Source organism: Cottoperca gobio, chromosome 13 (genome assembly GCF_900634415.1).
Source record: "Cottoperca gobio chromosome 13, fCotGob3.1, whole genome shotgun sequence".
Taxonomy (NCBI): Eukaryota; Metazoa; Chordata; class Actinopteri; order Perciformes; family Bovichtidae; genus Cottoperca; species Cottoperca gobio.
The window spans coordinates 7204898-7226217 of NC_041367.1; the positions used below are offsets into that span (position 1 = coordinate 7204898).

Below are 21320 nucleotides of genomic sequence, written 5' to 3' on the forward strand. Positions count from 1 at the left end.
GGTGAAACCATGTCTGGATTGTTTTTATTTGTCGTTGAAAGTGCAAAAATACACCCCCGCTGCCAAAATGGAGTTGGTTTGATCCTACATGGCGTAAAGTTTCCTTCCGTGAGCCTGACACAAAGAGGGGAGGCGAAGGTAAGCACAACACCAAACTCATATTTTATATCGTTTTATATTGAGCTGTAGTCTGTGGCAGTCTGTGGCAGTCTGTGGGAAGCACACGTCCGCAATCATAGATTCATACCGAAACTAGAAACTGAACAAACCGTTCAGTGAAACATTATCTTAAGAGAAGTGCTGACACCGGTTTGTTACGCAAACTGTGGCTAACTTCTGTGGAGCAAGTCTCTTCTTTGGCATGTATAGTTTAAAATACAAGTTTATGCTGTTCAGTCTTTAAATTAAACTGTGGTCGGCATGTGTTTCTATTCATTTTAATTTTTTTATAGTATATGTTTTCAGCCACTGTTGTCACTGTCCAGTGAATAGTCAGGGCCCTAAGTCTTCTCCCTCTTGCTATGTTCTTGATTCTCATTCAATGTATTTGCTTGTCAGCGTTGTATTATAAACGGGAAACTGGTGTATAGGTTAAACGTGAAACTTGTTTTCACGCTGTCGGAAAGCGGTGCCACTACTTTGAGTGTTACATCACTATTTGTTCTAAGTAGAAGAGGTGAACTGTCAGGATGAACCCTTGTGAACCTGGTCCATGTCTGATTTCATTGAACATTCAAGCCCTCCAGTGGCAACAGCAACTGAAGCCTCTTTCACTTGACTTTATTAGCTTTAAATAGGCCAAACCATTTGAATTGCAGTACATTAGCTTCAAATAAGCTAAACCAATTTAAGTAATTCTTCTTCTTCTTATTGTTATTATTAAAACATATATATGATTGGCCAAGGTGCAGTCGAAACGGGTGGGTTTTCAGTCTGCGATGGAAGATGTGAGGACTTTCTGCTGACCTGATATCAATAGGGAGCTCGTTCCACCGTTTTGGAGGCAGGATCGCAAACAGGCAGGTTTTTGTTGAGGGGTATCTGGGTCCCACTCGCAGTGAGGGAGTAGCGAGACGATTGGCCGATTCAGAGCAAAGTGAGCAGGCTGGGGTGTATGGCTTAACCACCTCCTGGATGTAGGAAGGGGCGGATCCATTCACATCATTGTAGGCCAGTACCAGTGTCTTGAAGCAGATTCGAGCAGCCACTGGTAACCAGTGAAGGGAGCGGAAGGGCGGTGTAGTGTGGGAGAACTTGGGTAGGTTGGTAGCATTCTGGATGAGCTGTAGAGGTTGGAATAGCATATGAAGGTAGACCAGCTAGGAGGGAGTTGCAATAGTCAAGGCGTGAGGTGACAAGAGCATGGACCAGAACCTGCGTTGCCTTCTGGGTCAGTATGGTATGTATCTGCAGGAGCAGGCGGTTACAGCAATGTTGGCAGTGAAGGATAGTTTGTAGTCTAGTGTCACAGCCACATTCCGTGCAGTACAAGTTGGGGAAACAACAGAGGTGCTGATGTTGATAGTAAGGTCTTGGATGAGAGGGCCCTTCCCTGGAAGGAAAAGCAGTTTGGTCTTGTCGAGGTTGAGCTTCAAGTGGTGTGCAGACATCCATTGAGAGATGTCAGAAATATTTTGTGCGGCCATCTGGGTTTCGGGGGAAAGACAGAATCAGTCGAGTGTCGTCTGTGTAGCTGCGGTAGGAGAAGCCATGAGAGTGAATGACCGAGCCAAGTGAATTGGTGTACAGAGAAAAGAGTAGGGGACCCAGGAAGGACCCCTGAGGAACGCCAGTCGTGAGCTGACAGGGTTCTGACACAGATCCTCTCCAAGTTACTGTTACCTGTTGGTGTGGTGTTTTGAGGTGCAATTTGAGCAGGGAGATTGCAGTGCCTGAGACTCCCAGTTCTTGGAGGGTGTAAAGGAGGATCTGGTGGTTCACTGTGTCAAACACAGCAGAAAAGACCAGAAGGGTGACAATAGAGGAGAGGGTGGCTGATCTAGCAGTGTGAAATTCCTCAGTGACAATAAGGAGGGCAGTCTCAGTTCAGTGACCTTGTCTTGAAACCAGCATAGTAGTTTTTTGGGGTTGGAGAAGGAGGTTTGAATGTATTGCCAGTAGGATGGTTCTGTCAGCACACACTTCACAGTGATCCAACCAGGGAGCTGGAGGGAGTGGGTCTGGGCCAGTGGGATAAGGAGTAAGCTGTGGAGACAGCAGCAGGGGTGGAAGTGCTATCTGGTGTCATCCAAGTCTCAGTGAGGGCAAGAAAGTCGAGGGGTTGCTGGGAGGCGTAGCCTGAGATGAAGTCAGTCTTGCGAGTAGCTGACTGACAGTTCCAAAGGCCCCTTGTGACAAGGTGTTGGGTATGTGTGGAGCAGATGAGATGGATAGAAGTCGAGAGGTTACGGTGATGTTGTGAGCATGTGCGAGGCCTGTAATATCTACGAAAAGACGCATGAACAGGAATGGAAAGTATACATATATTTGAATAAGGAGAGGGAAGAGCAAGCAGAACAAGATACTTAGCCCAGTTAATATCGGCTTTGCTTCCCACTTATCCACCCATGAAAGACTCCTTTTGTCTTTGTTTCAGAATTAATTTCTTGGATGGCTACAGCTGTGGTGGCAACTCCCCCTAATCAGTCACACAATGCTTCTGAAGATGATAGCTGGCTATTGAAACTCACAGATATCACCTTAATCAGGATGCCAGAAGTAGAGGATAGGAAGTGGGGAAGGAACCATTGGCCCTTGGCCTGATTTGGCATTGCGGCTGGTGTGACTCCATCACAAGGTGGTCTCTAGTTGTTACTACCTTTCATTAATATATGACACACAATGAACTTGAAACAGGAGGTACTTGTGTTTTCAGTTTGGGCTGCTAATTGACCCTGCTGGGAGATTACTGAGCAAAGCAGTCGGCATAGATACTATATCATATATCTATAACAGATAGGAGACACTTATACTGTATGAGTGATGTTTGTGGCTATCACCTTGTCTCTTGGATGAGTATACTTAACATTAGTATTACAACAATCGTTATTCTTTCCTCATTGACATAAATGGGGTGGACAAAATGTATCAATATAATGTCTGTCCATAACCCCAACCTGTATACCAGTCTGCAATACATTGCAATACAATTCAACTGTACCACCAATAGTTAAGGTACTGTTACTGCATTGTTTTTCCTGCTAAGGGACTTTGTTGCTTAGCAATGCCTCCAGATGATTGTGATTGGTTTAAAGAAATACAAACAAGCGAGAGCGCTTTTCCCCCCTGTACCAAATGATAACCGGTGCAGTCAGACCTTCTGCTGACACAGCACTGGGGAGATAGGTCTGGCTATGCGAGACCACTCTTCTGATCATAGACAAAATGTTACACACTATGTTAAATAAGAGACGATCACACACTGAAAATATCATTAAAATATACATTTTAATTTAGATTAAAATTGCTTTGAGTGAATGAATGAGTGAGTGAGTGTGTATATGGCTGTGTTGTTCAAACTGTTTTCTGCTTGTGGAATATCCAGTCCTAGCTTATTGTTTTCACTCCTTGGCCCAAGTTGAAACTTGAGAGCTCAGAACGGGACGTACTTTCATGCTCCGTGTGAAAAGAGCTCCTGTCGTTGCTGTATTGTTCGACAAGAGATTCCTCTTGTGTCGAAAGCAGTGGGTGTTAATGTTCTAGTATGTAAAGCCAAATGTCCAATAATGCGTGCACAAAAGCCATCTCTGTATGACGTGAATAATACGGCTCACATATGTTAGCGATCATGTTGTTCTGTGCAGCATTTTAACCTGTTCTATGACAGTCTCCAGTTTTGTTCAGTTGGAGTTTTTAACTGATACTGTAGAATTGACACCAATTTTCCAAAATGCAGATTGACCCCACAGTCATAACAAATGTCTTCAAGCTTTTATGATTTATTATGCAATAAAATTAGCTGAAAGGGGCAAATATTTGCTATTTATACTGAAAACAATTATGGCTCTTTTCTGTCAAATAATCAATCAATCATATACGTTTTGCACTATTCCAGTGGTTCATAGATGGTTTAACATTGTTTGTGCTGTCCCTATGTACAGTGTCAACATGGCAGACATGGACGCTGATACCACCGCCCACACGGAGCCCCTGGTGGATGAAGAGGAGCCTCTTTTCAGCAACCTGGACCTCTTCCTCTTCTCCCTGATTGTTGGTCTTGTCATTTATTGGTTCATGTCCCGCAAGAACCCCGAGCCCATCCCTGAATTCAAGAAGCTCGACACACCGTGAGTGTCAATCAAAATATATCTTTTTAGATTTCTTTTTTTTTTTAAAGAGTTTGGAGTACTACTATCCAATTAAGATCTGACTACATCTTAAATATAAATAAATGAAGGCTACTGTAAAGAAACAAGTTGAAACCCTTAAGCTGCAAATATAAAGAGGAGAGCTTATATTGAGTCATTTTAAAAAGTAATTTTAGTTGAACAAAATATGTTGATGGCGAGAGCTGGGCTCAGCTGCAAAAGTTTAACTCTTGAGTATTTAGAATAACAATGCAATACTGAGTATTGTTATAAGCAAATTCTTAGTTTTTGTTTTTGGACCAAGAATGTTTTGCCAAAACAAACGTCTATCGCCAAATTGTGTTTTTGTTCTCACACATACTGTAGTTTATGGAAAAGCTATACAATACTGTATGCTGATCTGGAATTGCACATGTTTTTCTGCAGCTGGAGGGAATACTTTCATTGATCACTGAAGGGAGTATGTTGGTTTATAGTTCAACATGGAGAAGAATAATGAATAGGTGTGTGTGTATCATCAGTGATGTTGCGTTGTCTCATTACATAAAAGCACTTACTAAAGAAATATTTTACTTAGACTGTATAAGTTGACACAATTAAGTGTGTGAGAGTGCAGGGTTTACGGTTTGTAAATGTTCCACTAGCAGCAACTTTGTTTTCCCTCTGATTGCCCTGCGCGTTCAGTCTCTCTCTCTCTCGCTCGCTCGCTCTCTCCTTCCTAAAGCAGAATGTTGGAGGAGTTGGTGGTCTGAGTCTGCCATGCATGGCCACCCCTCCTCTGTCTCTTTAAATTGATCTGACCGCCCCTTGATGTCTATGTTTACGTCTGTGCCTCTGTCTCTCTCTTGGATGCAAAAGTAGGGCAGGTGCCCTGCTCTTTCACAGTCTCTGTTACTTAACCTCTCTATCTCTCTCTCTCTCACCTGCCTTTAAGACTCTGTTCCCTCATCACTAAGGGCTCTCACAATCATGAATTTCATACAAACATTTTCTGTTTATTTCATGCCACACAGCGGTGCTGTTGTGTTTGGCTTTACAACTATACCTGAATCCAATTTCAAGGGCTACTCATTGAAATGTTGCAAGTGTTGGCAAATGAGAGTCTGAGTATTTTTCTGAAATAATGTTTCTTCTCTGCTGCACAGATTTATAAATGGCTTATCTGAAACTGCTGTGTAGGCCGACCTATGGTAACAACAAAGTGGTTCAAGACGGTTAATACATTAAGGGAGACGTTTTATTTATTTATTTTTATGTGTCACGGTACAGTCTGAACAGATGAGTTTTCAGTATGGACGGAAGAAGTGTAGAGTTTCTGCTGTCATGATGTCGATGGGGGAGTTCCTTTCACCATTTTGGATCCAGAACAGAACACAGTCTTGACCTTGAAGAGCGGTAGCTGGTCTCCCTTTTGTAGTGAGTGCCAATTGGCAGTAGCAGACAGGGGGCTTTAACGGGCTGAGGTTTATGGTTTGACAACGTTGTGGATGTAGGATGGGCCTGGGAGAACTTGGGATGGTTGAAGACAAGCTGGGCTGCTGCATTCTGGATGAGCTGTAGAGGTCGGATGGCTCATGCGGGGACTCCAGCACAAGATGATATGAGCCTGGACAAGAACCTGCAACCTGGTTTGGGAATGGACGTATCCTACTGATGTTGCAGAGACACTGAGAGATATCAAGCAGAACTTTGTTCTGTCCCCTTGGTTTCAGACCGAGGAAAAGACGGGATCAGTTTAGTGTCATCTGCATAGCTGTGGTAGGAAAAGCCATGTGAGTGAGTAACGGCGCCAACTGACTTGATGTAGAGAGAAAAGAAGAGGGGATCCTGAGCCTGAGACACCCAGTTCACTACTTCATTATTCTTATAATGCCATGTTTTACATCCAACCTTTTTTATGGAAATGATCTAAAAGAACCCATCCAACAGAAATAAGAGCTAGATAGCAAAGTATGTAACCTTGTGCTCAGATAGACCGCTTATTTGCCTCAACCAAACTAATTGAAACTCATGTAATTCACTTTCTTTTTTTTCTTTTCTTGTTGCAACACTTGTAATATTGATTTGTGGAATCTAATGACTTTGCAAAGTGATCGCCATCAGCTCAAATACTCCCAATTAGGCAACTATGTAATAATTGTGACAGGCCGGTGAGTCATCACTTATCAGTGGAGTGATGGAGGCTTGGCTTAACACAGTGGTTCCCAAACCTTTTCTGCAGGCCTTCCCTTTTGTAGATAAGAATATTTTCGAGGCCCCCGTGGGAGCCCTGTCACAAACTTGTCTATGTTATGCTAGCAGGGCTCAAGCCTTGCCGCCCCCCCCCCCCCCCCCCTGCAATAGCTCTGCACCCCCCTAAGGGGGCACGCCCCCCACTTTGGGAACCACTGGCTTAACGTCAGTGGACTCCCCTTCCACTGGCCATTTTTAAGTCCCTCCCCACCCAAAACACAATTTCTTTGGTGACCATCGTAAAGCCTTGTGCCAGCAGCAGCCTCACTCGCTGTGTGGCTGAGGTCTTGTGTGGTTATGTGTTGGAGGCTGAGTGGGGGCGATCCTGACCATTTGTATGAAAGCAGGAGGTTGGCTTAAAAGGGGGAAAGACCCCTGTAGAGCACATTTTGCTTTGTGCATCTGTGGAGGGCGGGAATACAGGAAGGGAACATAAGAGCTGTTCTCCCCTCCCCTTAAAGGGAGCAGTGATTACCTAACTGTTATGAAGGGGGCGTAGTCTTCCATGTCTTCCTGTGCTTTTGTTTTTGGCCCTGAAACCATTTTGAAAGTTCCCTGGAGAGCAAACGAGGAGGGCGAGCCAAGCTGCTTTTGTGAGTCCTCTCCAAAGGTGGAAAGTTGAAGAAGACAAGCAACCCTTTCTTTGCCCTGAGTTACTTTTTTCTTTTTCATTCTTCTTTCCCCACTCCCCTGTTTTTCTTTTGAGTATGTGTGTGTGGGCTGAGCTGCTCTGCCATTGGAGAAAGACCATGTCACAAATGGAATCCTTTTATGATAAATGAGGTTACCATAGCAATGACATTCCCCTCTCTCCTCCAGTGAGATGGGGGCGGGGGATACTTCAGTAAAAAGAAACTACCATTCACAGCTCTTTCCCCCTCCTTCAATGATCCACTGAGGAGTTGCTCCGATAACCAGCCAAAGGCTCAGAATGGATCTTGTAAACTTTTTCATTCCCAACACCTTTCAGACCGGAGAGGAAAAGGGGCGGGGATGAGGAGGAAGGCATTTTCAGCCCGAGAATGTTTCAGTGTGTGTTTGTGTGAGTCAAAAGTGTGGGTCTGCAGCTCTGCTACATTTTATGGGAAAGTCAGTTTCCCACCATTGTGTCCTCAGCGGTTGCCAGACACTGACAGGGCTTGTAGGCTGTGTGTATATGTATGTGTGTGTGTGTGTGTGTGTGTGTATATATATATGTGTGTGTGTGTGTGGAGAACAGACGCTGCTGGTTTCAGAGAGCAGCACAGGAAGAGCCAGAGTTCATATCGTGTTGGAGCCTCTTAGGTGAAGGAAGGCAGCTCTTCCAGACCTGCGAGTGTTCGGCTGCCTTTTTGGACTGGTTTCATTTTTCCATTCTGTGGTTGTGGAGTGTTGACGTCCTGAGCGTGGCGGTTCCCGGCGTGGCCTAGCCAGTGGTGCTAGTGGCAGTGGCTGCATGCCATGGGCTGTGTCTTCTCCCTGCCAGAGGACAGGAGAGATGCTGCTGAGAGGTCTGTAAAGTGTTTGATTTGATGCTCCTTCTAAGGCACAGAATGAGAGAGATTTTTTTTTTTAACGATACTTTCTTGAAAATGTCACCAGCTATTGTTTAATCTGACTGTTTAGTTTCATAGCATAGATCACACGTGGGTGTGTATTTTTTTGAATGACACCTTGTAAGTGTTGAACTAGTGGCTTGGTTCTAGAGCTGCAACGATTAATCGATTTAGACAAAAAGAAAATGACCAACTGTTTTTGATAATCGACTAATGCTATTTTTAGATACTCAAATATGGAGATTTCCTGCTTCTCTGTTTTATATCCTATTAAACTGAAAACCTGGGTTTTGGACTGACAAAACACACACAGTGCAATTTGCTTGTTTCTAGCACAAACTGGCAGTTTCAAAAGCCACACAATGGTCCTGTAGGTTATGTAAGAGATGCATGTCATAAAATCAGTTTGACAACAAACACAATTTAATTATTGGGTCTTCCGTCTTCTTTCCTTGAGAGTTGCAGATTAAGACTGAAGTTATTCAGTTTGTTTGTTTGAACATGTTTAGTTCCTGAATGGATGAATGAATAAAAAGTTAACATTATATACAGATGATGAGCTCGGAACTATTTGGACTAAATTGTAAATTGCTCAAACAATGACTAAACGCCAGCATGCATGAGTTTGTTTTCATATGGGACTCGAGCCATTGCAGGCAGATTACTTTATTACTGTTTTATGAATACTAATATTTAAAACCAATATGATTTGCAAACACCATTTTGTGTCCTTGAAATAATGTTTAAACGTTATAATTATAATAATTTCAGGCTACAATTAATAGTTCCACAACACTAATGATGTGTTAACAATTCTCCACATGTTATTGATTTTCTTCCTGTATATTCTTCCAATTAAGACTTTGTAGTCTACTGAGATTAAAATAAAACTAATGTAACCCAAGTATTTATTGAATGGGGAGATTATAAAAATACAATTTCTGATTGGGAAGTTATTAATGATCCAACTGATCAATATCATTAAATATTAGTTTGTATTTAGAGTTACACAGAGCGAGAAATCAAAGCTATATATTTAGCTGCATGCACGTTATGTTTAATTTTACAAATGCTCAAGATACTTTTGATATTTTATAATGATGCACAGAAAATCCTCCCCCGGTGAGGGACTGTGAGGCAGATGGCAAAATGCTTGTTTTACATTTTGATCAGGAATTCTGGAGTCCAATCCGTATTACCCACGGGGGTCCATCTTTATGGCATGTCGGGCATCAATCCCACATGCCTGCACTTTGCACACCACTGCTCAGTGGATGGGTTCTTTAGGTTGTAAATTGTTTGACTAAATATGTGAATATAGAAAGATTATTATACGGTCTGGATTTCTCGTAGCTTTTATGTCCATCCTACGGCCTTGCTGCTTTTGGATGTGGCAACTCTGACAACATATTCATCTGGCATACTATTTCTGCTTTTAGTTATGTGGAGCCGTTTAATTTTTACAGTGCGGACAGAGTTGCAGCTGTCCACTTGGACCTTTGATGCTGAATGAAGCGGCGTTTCCTTTTATTTGGCTTGATAATAGATTTTGCTTCCTGTGTCCCTTCTTACTTGCTCTGTGTTTTGCACATGTTGTTTTGATCTGTTCCTCCTCCATGAATTACTCCCAGGATGAATCTAATTCAAGATTTTGAATGACCATGTGGTGTAACCTGTAGTAATTACCTATCAACCACTTTACACGTTTCAGTACTGAAGATTGCATGATGTAGGCGTCTGCTCAGTACATGAGCTCGTACAGTTAGTGCGACGCTCGTAGGGCCAGTGAGTCACTGCTCTGCTACTCCCTGCTGCTGTCAGAATTACACTAACCATGACTAAACAAATTGCCCACAGAGTTGGTGCTAAGCATTTATTTAGAACCTGATTATTGAAATCATTACTTGCATAAGTCAATATTGCAAAGACACTATTAAGACACTATTTTCTGGAAATGATTGCATCACAATATGACGACTGAATGAACCACATAAAATATGTATCAGACCAAACTCATTATGTGACTAAAACATTAACTTTAATTACACTTTGTTGTTGTTGCATCGTCACTTTCATTTGACAGTGTAGAAATGGGGGAGCGAGAGAGAAGGGTGTGACGGTTAAAATGTTATTTGGCCACCACAATTTACAATTCTGATTTTTAAAATGATCATATGACCCTGACACACTAGTGTTTGTTGGTTGCCAGCAGTAATGTGTATCACAAAGACAGGCCTATATTACTATAGTACTTCCACCTCTCCTGGGTCAAAGTAGGATGATTTCAAATAGAGATGTTATGAGGAAAGACGAAAGAAGATCCGCTGGTAAAGGAGAGGTTGTGTCTTTGTGTTTTATTTATTCTTAAATCACTTGATAACAAGTCAAATCTATGTTTTTGTTTCCTAGAGCACCCACCACAAGAGAGACTAGTTTCATCGAGAAAATGAAGAAAACCGTAAGTGATGTTATCCTTCCCATCATTTCTGCTTCAGTTGTTTTCTGTTTCAACTGTCTCGAGTTTCCACAAAACATCTCCAGGAGCAGTTTTGTTGCTGTTGTTTATAAAACATTACTTTTTTAAATGAAGACTGTGAATCTTTGAACAGTGGATAAAGAATATGATTAGCATTACGATCTCCCCTAGCATTGCGAATTGTACGCAGTTCTTCATTTAGAAACACTGCTTTGACTTTGATGGTCCTCTGTTTTCAGGCCAGCCATGAGAAAATACTTTGGTTTTGAATCATGTGGTTTTGCATCAAATAGTTGAGATACCATGATGGTGGCAGAAAATAACTTTGGTTCACAGTGCCATTTAGTTTCGCCTCGGTTTTTCTTTGTTATGAAGGCGAGGATAAAGTATTGATCCTCACAAATGCATGTACCGATGGAGCTGTTTGTGTATGTAAAGATACGTGTTGTTTTTTTTTTCTTTAAAGGTTCAATGTGTAATTTCCGAGCAACCTGCAAATAAATAGGGGGCAGTATTTCACCTCTACTGCTGGCTCCATCTATTATATTTATTGTATTCTACGTTTTAGAGTATTATAGTGTGTTCTTTATATTGTGTATTGTATTATACAGAAGTATATCTCTCTCTTCTAGCATATTGAATGTGTATTTTTTACTCCTGTGTCAGTCTGTCGGTTCATTAGTCGGTCTAAATAACTTTTTCTACTCCCGGCGAAGCAGTCTCCCGTAAATGGTGAGGAAGAGGCGGGGTGCAAGTCGTTTTCTCGTTTCTGCCACTTTGGATTAAAACAAAACAAACTATCAAAAACGTGCAGGGATCATGGATGTAATATTGACAAGTCTGCCTGAGTCAGGAAGCTCTACTTCTCCCTCTGTACTGAGGGCAGACTGGCGCTACAATGACTCACTATCGCCTCTAGAGGAACACGTGGTATTACACACTGGCTAGTCAGATAGACTGCTACTTCAGTACATATCTCTGCAACACATCTGTGACATAACGTTAACACTGTTACCTCTTCACATTCTGCAGATAATGTTAGTTAATTGTTTTAATGTGTTCAATTTTAATTCGGGCATTTTTAAACTGAAGATCATGTTAATTTATTTTTTACACTTTTATCTTCCTTTCACTTGCAGAAGAACTCTATTTTCTCCCAAAGCATGAAATGCTGCATTGCCAACTACATTGGGAATTTATTTACATGCCCCAACTAAAAGCTTTTCTGTCAATGTGTAAACAGGGCAAGAACATCATTGTGTTCTACGGCTCTCAGACGGGCACAGGAGAGGAATTTGCCAACAGACTATCCAAAGACGCTCAACGCTACGGCATGAAGGGAATGTCTGCCGATCCAGAGGAGTACGAAATGGTAATGTGCAATCAAACCACAGAATTACAACTAACCTCAATCTTTTGGATATGACTTATTATCACTGCAGTGCTGAAGAAGTCAGTGTGTTACTATGGTAAACCATTCATTCAGTGTATCAGCTGATTAGTCATTATCTGATTCTCCTGAATTGTCCAGACATGAGTCATTTTAATGATTATATAATACACATCCCAACACGGATCCTAACTGAGCCAAATAACAGTTAATAATCCCTGCCAGAGTAATATAATCTCTTCTAATTATAAACTTGCGGTGCTGAAATAAAACATGTCCATGCAGGTGAGTCCATAGAGAAGCAAGGACGGCATGCGCTCAGAACATAATGCGTATGCTATTTTAATAACTTGCAAATTGGCTGACGGGGCAATTCTTGACAGCAAGTCAGATATTGAAGACTAAATGATTAGTGCTCACGGCCTCTGATTTTTGATGTCTCATATTTCAGGGGGAGCTGTCCCGTCTGTCTGAGATTAAAAACTCCCTCGCCATATTTTGCATGGCCACCTATGGTGAAGGAGACCCAACAGACAACGCCCAGGACTTCTATGACTGGCTGCAGGAAAATGATGGTGAAAACCTCTCCGGACTAAACTACACTGTGAGTCTTTATGATCAAGAACAACTGAGAATTGTCTAAATTGTCATAAAATGTCATTATTATTTCTGACAGGGGGGATCTTGTGTTTGGTTGTGCGTGTTATCGTAACTGCCATCGTGTCTATAAAGGAGCCGGGAGAGAGGGAAACGCACCTGGCCAAGATGTGCACTTTACTGAGTGCCCTTTTCTAGTTGTGTAGGAAGTTTGTGTTAGTGGTGCATTAGGCTTCCCAATGACCATACACTAATTGTTGCGTCTGTAGTTTAGTTGTTAAAATCATATGAGCTCAATTGATTACATTTTTTATTTAAACACGTGCACATTAACTATATTATTGCTGTTTTTTTGCTCCCTCCCAACAAATCAAACCATGCAAATGATTTCCCTTTGATGTTTGTTAGAGATGATCACTGGGATATACAGGCTGGATGTGCATTACTCCTTTGAGCAACATAAAGCATATGAATCACTTGCATATAAATAACATTTCGTCCACTATTGCTGCTTCACAACCTGTTTTATTTTGCCAGTCACGCTATGTCAGTTTGCCCGGCCGGTGTGTCGTGCTGACGTACAGCACGCAGGCTTCACTTGCATGAGCTGTGTTGGCCTTTTGTGTGCACCATGAAAGAAAGGGCATTGTGTGTCATATTGTCTGGTCGATCTGTGCGTGTGCGTCATTGTGTCAATGTTGGGGTGCGCAGAGCGCATGGCCTCATTTGAGTGAAGAACTTGACTGTGGGAAATCTAGCAAAATTCTTTGGCACCTTCCTCCTGTATTTCATCTATTGTCTCTTGTAGCGCCGTCACGATTACACGATTATCGTGGCCAAAAGATTTCACAATAACTATATTATACTGATACCAATTGAAAATAAAATAATAATAATTATTAGTCAAATTCATCTTTAACTTTGTTTATTCTGTTTTTTTAGGCAAATAAATGACACATTTGTGTGTGGGTCGTTGGCGGAGGGAGACAAAGTAATGATTTAGTGGACGCTAGATTATCATATGTGTATTATTAACATGATATCAATCGTTATTGTGAATATCACAACACCCCTTGTCTCTGGTCTGCATTAGAGCGACTACATACGTTACAGATGTTTCAGGGTCTCTTGTAAGACTTTGTTCACGATGGCTTGTTGTTTTCATTCTATATTTTAGGAGAATAAATTGCTTGTCAACTAAACTTGACACGCCACTTACTGATCGTCTCTCTCTGCCCTGTTCTGTCTCCAGGTATTTGCTCTGGGCAACAAGACATATGAACACTACAATGCAATGGGAGTATATGTTGACAAAAGGCTGGAAGAACTTGGGGCCATGCGCATCTTTGACCTTGGTTTAGGAGATGATGATGGCAAGTGAGTGACGCTGTTTACATTTTTGACCCCAAAATAATAAAAGATCATCATCAGTATGTTTGTTGCATCAAACACATTATGGGGTGCAATACTTTAAAACAATTAGCTTGTTGTAGGTTAATTTCAAAAGACTAAAATGTACATGGTTATCATCGTAAACAAGAGGTCTAATTTGTTGAACAAGATTGAATTCAAACGTTTTTCTCTGCTGAGTGGCCTGCTTTTGTTTTCCAGTCTGGAAGAGGACTTTGTTTCATGGAGAGAGCAGTTCTGGCCGGCGGTCTGTGAGCACTTTGGAGTGGAAGCCTTAGGCGATGACTCAAGGTTTGTTTTTTGTTTTCTTTCCTCCTTTTCAATCACCATCATTCTTTAATTGTCTTAAATTTACCTTAAACCTTTTTTCCCCCCCCTATTCTAGCTCTTTAGCTTCTTTAAAGCCGGGAACATTAAAAACATTAACACTAACTTGTGTGTCCTGAAGTAAATCTTAAGCAAAGTGTTGTCTTCTTCAGATGGAAGGTAGTTTTCACATATTTTAACACTATTCTTCAGTAACATAAGACCATATTTTCATCTTGGCTGAGACTCCTTATGTAGACTAACACTTGTTATATAATGCTAAATCTGGACATAATTGATTCATGATAAACCCCACCCATCCATCGGCATGTGAAATGAACAAATGGCAAGAATACTTTGAAGTGTTATTTGACATGCATCATCCTAAAATAAAAATCCTAAAAAGTGTCATCTTGACATTTTTATTTAATTTGACTATGAATTAAAGTGATTTCTGTATCTGAGGAGGCTAACTTGTTGTTTCCCCTCACAGCATACGGCAGTACGAGCTGAAGGAGCACACGGACCTCAACATGAACAAAGTGTACACGGGAGAGATTGGCCGCCTGAAGAGTTTTGAGGTCCAAAAGCCGTGAGTACAGTATACAACACGCTGCTGTTTGCTCACTCATTACTCTCATTCAACCTATGTTTATAACCTACTGCAAAGTTTACTAAAGGTCACTTTCTTTTGCTCTATGCCCCCTAGTGGGACATTGGAAACATATTTCAGCAGCCTTTTTTAAATCAAACATTAATCATTCATTTATTCATAGAGCTATAGATCTTTATAATTTCTTTATTCTCTTTTGTGACTATTTCCAGCCCTGTTTGTAAAATGCATTTTCACATTTAAGTGTTGCTCTTTTATTTAAAGGCCCTTTGATTCGAAAAACCCTTTCCTGGCTGCAGTCACTGTTAACCGCAGACTCAACAAAGCCGGTAATAGACATCTTATGCACCTGGAGTTGGACATAACGGGCTCAAAGATCAGGTGAGACACCGGTTGGATACATCTATAAGTCATAATGCTTTTTCATATCTCTATGACTCGAAGAAAGACTCAAGGGTTTTATGATTACTGATCAAAGTCTGATTTTGTCACTTTCTGTGATTTCAGATACGAGTCAGGAGACCACGTTGCTGTTTTCCCCACAAATGACTCTGCGTTAGTGAACAAGTTGGGACAAATCCTTGGAGTGGACCTTGATGTGGTTATCTCTCTCAACAACCTTGATGGTATGGCATTGAAAGGCCGAAGCATGTTGACTTTACTAGCCCGTCCCTGAAACCCTCTCACGAAACCCTCTCTTGATAACTATAATTGCAGTAACCTAATGCAGATTTATTGTATATTGTTATATCACTGCTATTGAGTTGTATTGCTGTAATATAAGGGGTTGACTTTTGGTACGAGTTAAATGAGTTTCTTATCGTCATGCAGGTAATCAGATGTGCTGTGCCGTGATATGACGTGAGGCAACTCCTGCACAGTGTTTATTAACAATATTTAAAAATGACAGGAAGTGCTTAATAATGAAAGACTTAGTAGACAAGCTGAGGTTATCACTTTGGAACGTCATGTACAGATGTGAATTTTGTGGCCTACAATTTAAATATGAAATGCTGCTTTTAATGGACATGCAGTGTCGTAATGCAATAAGATAAACGGCACGTAACCGTACGTTTATGTAACAAAATAAATGATTTGACAGTCAAGATGACAGGATCTAGAAAACATTTACATCACAGATAAATTAGAGCCGTAACTTGTCATTTCTATTTTGCCCTTGATATGCTTTTTTAAATCTTTTATAAACTTTTATTCTCATCAGTTGACTTTGACATGAATGTTGAGGAAATTCTCAAAACAAATAAAATGTATGTATACATTTTTCAGAGGAGTCCAACAAGAAGCACCCTTTCCCCTGCCCCACCAGCTACCGCACAGCCCTCACTCACTACTTGGATATCACGCAGCCCCCTCGCACCAACGTCCTGTACGAGCTGGCACAGTACGCCTCTGACCCCAAAGACCAGGAGACTATGCGCAAGATGGCCTCTTCCTCACCTGAGGGCAAGGTCAGTGCCAGGTGGTAAAGATTAATTGGCATTAGTGTTAGATTAATGTTTAACACCAGATTAAAAACATTTAAGACCAGACTGCTGAAATGTCTTTATTTACTTCATGTTACATCTCATCCGTCTCTGTACGTTTGTGATGCCCTTTTTTTCAACCCTTTCCACCTCTTCTACTTCATTTTATTGTTTTTTTCCGGTGCTGCTTCTCCACAGGCACGCTACCACAGTTGGGTGCAGGGTGCCAGTAGAAACATCCTCGCCATCCTGGAGGATATGCCTTCTTTAAAGCCTCCCATAGACCACCTGTGTGAGCTGCTGCCTCGTCTCCAGGCTCGCTATTATTCCATCGCCTCCTCGTCAAAGGTAGTTCACCGCTGGTGGTTTTGGTCACCACACCCCTTGTTACAGACTTAATTTAATAGTTTTTGATATGGGTGTTGGCAGCAAAGACGCACACAAATGTTGGTCAGCTCTGAGACGTAAAGTAGAGGGCTGTTGATCACTCTCCTCTCTTCTGTAGGTTCACACCAACAGCATCAGCATCTGTGCCGTAGTGGTGGAGTACGAGACCTTGACCGGCCGCATGAACAAGGGAGTTGCCACCAACTGGCTGAAGAACAAACTGGTCTCTGACAACAGCCAAAAGTCCACTGTTCCCATGTACATCCGCAAGTCTCAGTTCCGCCTGCCCTTCAAAGCCACAAACCCTGTGATCATGATCGGCCCTGGGACAGGAATCGCTCCCTTCATGGGTTTCATCCAAGAGAGAGGCTGGCTCAAAGAACAAGGTATTTATAGACGTGTGTTGTTGTTGTTGTTGTTGTTTGTTTCTTTTTACAACCTTATCCCAAATGTTACTTTTGCCTCACCGGCCAAGGAGACTGTCTTTTTGTGTTAAATATACATTTGTTTTATTACATTTCATTGAGATGTTATGTTGAGTACAAACTTAAAGAAAAGGCCAGAGCAAAATTTGAAGCGACATTTTTCAAATATATTTATCAAAAATTCAAGCCTGTTTTAATTTTAAAGGTTGGATTACTCTTTGGAAATATCGCCACATATTAGCTAATTAACCTTGAGATTATAAGAATCTACCCGTATTTGGCGCTTGTTTGGTGTTCGTTTCTGTCTCCACCAGATTAGAACGATGAGAGAAAAGACCTCCACATATGTTTAACACTTTAATAATCTTTATTCAGTTATTAGCATTCTTGGTTTCTCTGGAGACAGATCTATTAGTTAGCTAAGTAGGAATTGTGGGATCGTATACTTACAAAGTAATTTATAAAACATTCTTGATCAGTTATATTTTTAAAAACTTCAGTATGAAAAGTCTGAATGAAATAATCATCACGTGCAAAATAACCAATGTTTTGTTTTGTTTCTTTTATAGGAAAAGAAGTTGGAGAAACTGTGATGTTTTTCGGCTGCAGACATAAGAACGAGGATTATATCTACCAGGAGGAGCTGGAGGAAGCGGAGAAGAATGGAGTTCTAACGCAGCTTAATGTTGCCTTCTCCAGAGACCAGGAGCAAAAGGTACGACTGCTGTCAGTTTCCCTTAGAGCCAAACAATTGAACACCATTTGGTGGAATATAAAAAGGAGATTCCTCCGGTCCTCTGTCTGCTTGTGTACGTGCCGCTGGTGCGTCATTGTTTCATGCAACAGTTCATGTGCGTGCATGATTGATTAAAGTCGGATGACGCAGTTTTAACAGCGGCAACAAAGCTAACATTAAGGGAACTTTCAGCTATGCCTTGAAAATGTCACGTTCAGGACTCGTGGCTCACCAAAGACATTTACAAAGACTGGCTTGTTAAAGATCTGCCAGACATCCATATGGCCCGATGCTGAGCCTGCAGCAAATTAATAAAACTTCCATGTTGGGTCCTTGAATTTGAGGGAATTGAAAGTCCTTGAAAAGACCTTGACTTTGAAGTTTTAGAAGGTGTGGGAACTACAGTATATGATGCACACATGAATAATGTTTCCTTTTTCCATTTTCCAAAATAAAGATGTACGTGCAGCATCTCATGAAGACGAACAAGGAAGTCATCTGGAAGCTGATTCACTCCGACAACGCTCATATCTACGTCTGCGGGTAATTAACACATTTAACCAGAAAAAGATTAACATTAAATGTCCTTGACAATTTGTGACCATTTGGAGAAAACGCATGCTGAAATATGGAAACTCGTATTCTCTTTGGTGCTTTGGCACCTCCTAGTGGGATGTTGAGAATTGCTTTTGATTCATTCATCATTCAGGAATCGAAAGAAAATAACTTCCACAGTGTTTTAGATGAACATTGTTGCCGGCTGATGATCACTTTTTTGATTAAAGAGGAAAAACCCGTCCGTAGATGGACAACAATATACAATATAATAATTTAAAAAAGCTCTAAAACAAAGAGGACCAGACAGATAATGTGATCTCTCTCCTGGTTTAGGGATGCAAAGAACATGGCTAAGGATGTGCAGACGGCCCTCCATGAGATAGGAGAAGAACTGGGAGGCATGACGCGCGCACAGGCCACAGATTACATCAAGAAACTGATGACCAAGGGACGCTACTCACAGGATGTCTGGAGTTAAAGAGCTTCAGACTCGCTACTCAAGTGGAGGTTATAAAATTCTTTTATTTTTATTTTTTATTGTGTGTCTTGTTTTATCAGGACTAAATATAAAAAACATTAAACGCATGTTCATCACCCTGGTTCATGTGAGCTACAGGTAGCACATGATTGTGAGGCCAACACTACCTCAGCAGGTTTTGTTGATAAATCCATTCAGCAGTTTTAATCTGTATTTTGTACGTATACTCTGGATCAGCAGACTGCTTCCTCTGGCTTCCTTACTTGAGCTCCGATCTCAGAACAAACAAGGTTTACCACGTCTGGTTTAAGATCCTCGGATATAAATGAATGAATTTGTGTAATTGGGTGTTCGGCTGCAAGTCTGGGTGCTCGCGGGTTGGGGTCGGGTGGGATATTAATGAGTCAATAAGAAAAGCTTTGTAAACTGATGACAACTCTGAGTGTGACCGCGACTCGCTGCGCTCAGCTCCCGATGTGCCCAGCTCCCGATGTACATGATATAATTTGACTGAACCTGGAAAGATATAAATTGAAATTTTCTAAAGCTCATTCAGTTCGCCATCTTGAGATATGTTTAACTTTCATCTAATTGATTTTATTGTAGACGTAACACCACGACTGATAATATTGGATCATATGTGAACATACCGAGCGGTCCTGTCAGTGTGAAGATGCAGAAGAGACGTTTTAGACATTAAAGGGTTCTGACTTTAGTTTCTCTCAGAGCTGATCTTGTAGTATTGTCAGAAAGTACTTCAAATACAATAAATGTTTTAGAAAATATGTAGAATCGATCTGAGGAAAATGTTTGATGTAACAAACTGTCCTCATGGGTGAACAATTATGCTTAGTATGCAATTATCTTTTGACAAGGGATTTTGCCTGTTATGCATAAGTTCCTGTTAATTTTAATCAGTGACAGTAACATGTTGAGAGGCACAATAAGTGATGCAAAGGGGAAGCTCATTACGTGTATTTTATTTCCCATGAAAGCAGGTCTTTAAACATGATCAAAATGAATATGTAGGTACCCTGTAATATTTGTAAAATGTGCATTTGATATGTTGTCCTTGAAACCAGATCTGGCCTCTGAAATGGTGGTTGTTTATTTTATATGCATCTGACAGCAGAGTATGAAATGCATATCATTTTCTTCCAATCACATATGCACCACTACATGGAGAAGATGACCAGGCGTATCAAACATGTTGTGTGTCTCCTGTATCTGCCGGTGCTCATCTCAGTCCCTTTGTGTGAATCTATGGAGGTTGAGGATGTCAGCCAACCAGTTCAAAGTGCAGCCTGTGCCTTTTGAACACTGCCTTATGTAATTAGTTAGCATTTAAAACCCTGAAGCTTCACTAACTTTTTAACATTTGTTTTTATCGTCTATGCATTCATTGTGATAGAAATTCATTTTACTCTGTACTGTCACTTTTTTGTTATTCCAATTCACAATTGATTTTTGACAAGACATGCATTTTTTTTTTATGAATAAAATTGGTATAAATTGTTGATTTATTTATTTTTTGTTATTAAATAAGGTTAAGCTTTATGAGTTTATAACTCTTCTACAATGTAATTACTCTGGAAGATTATCTCAACTTTCTGTGAGCCATTTGTCATCAGACATGATGCTTCAGCTTCATCACACTAATACTCATGAGGCGGTAATGTTGAGAGATTAAAATCACACGGGGTTGCGATATGTTTTTGTTTTAATTGTGTTGTAATGATGAGTCAATTTATCAAGCAGCTGCCTGGTCCCAGAAGCAACCATACTAACCTGAGTTATCTGACATGATAAATCCTGTTCTCGGTTTATAAAATCTATAAAGATATTTCGTTTAATAATTTACTTTTATTAAATATTGCACATGAAATTAGAAAACTGTCCGTTTAACAATGAAGTTAAAAAGAAGAAACATAATATAGTTCTGTGCATTTCAATGGATCAAAAGAAAAACTACTTTCTGCATTTTAAAGATGTATTCATACTGTTCAAAGTTCAAAAACCAAATGAGAAACATCCCCAACAAAAGGCTTTTTTTTTTTTTAAAGGAGGGAGGGGATAAATCGGGACAGGGATCAAAGAGTTAAAAAATGTTAATAAAAAACTTATTTGCGACTTTGCTTTCATAGAAACATTTCATAGTAAGAAGAGCACAGGTGGAACTAATATTGTTAATGATGACTTAGTATGTTTCAATTCAATGACAATGACATTTGTCAAAAAAAGACATAGCTGAGAGGAGAAGGCCCTGATAAGAGAAACCCAGAGAAAATGGACCCAAAAGAAGAATAAGAATCACAACAAGCCCGTTCTATGACAGAAGGCCCAGTAAAAGAGAAAGAAGAACCAGAGTTTGTCATTGATTATTTGA

General features: G+C 40.7%; 1 protein-coding gene across 2 annotated transcripts; it reads left to right on the forward strand.

Annotated features, from left to right (window-relative positions):
• Positions 1-53: 53 nt before the first annotated feature.
• On the forward strand, positions 54-20451 carry porb (P450 (cytochrome) oxidoreductase b). Of its 2 annotated transcripts, XM_029446882.1 has the most exons (16): positions 54-138; positions 4101-4286; positions 10484-10532; positions 11794-11922; positions 12392-12544; positions 13790-13914; positions 14149-14238; positions 14747-14845; positions 15131-15247; positions 15374-15492; positions 16154-16335; positions 16549-16698; positions 16856-17123; positions 17732-17877; positions 18356-18441; positions 18790-20451. In XM_029446882.1, the coding sequence occupies exons 2-16, from the start codon at positions 4108-4110 to the stop codon at positions 18932-18934; spliced, it is 2037 nt and encodes a 678-aa protein (XP_029302742.1). In that variant the 5' UTR covers positions 54-138; positions 4101-4107; the 3' UTR covers positions 18935-20451. The 2 variants fall into 2 exon arrangements, with proteins under 2 accessions (XP_029302742.1, XP_029302743.1); XM_029446883.1 differs by lacking the exons at positions 54-138; positions 4101-4286 and adding an exon at positions 7468-8029.
• Positions 20452-21320: the final 869 nt, after the last annotated feature.

Bases quoted from the DNA above. Each gene is read 5' to 3' on its own strand.
- porb (XM_029446882.1), top strand. From the start codon at position 4,108: ATGGCAGACATGGACGCTGATACCACCGCCCACACGGAGCCCCTGGTG. The intron at 13,915-14,148 runs GTGAGTGACGCT...TTTGTTTTCCAG, and splicing joins TTAGGAGATGATGATGGCAA to TCTGGAAGAGGACTTTGTTT. The intron at 14,239-14,746 runs GTTTGTTTTTTG...TTCCCCTCACAG, and splicing joins GCCTTAGGCGATGACTCAAG to CATACGGCAGTACGAGCTGA.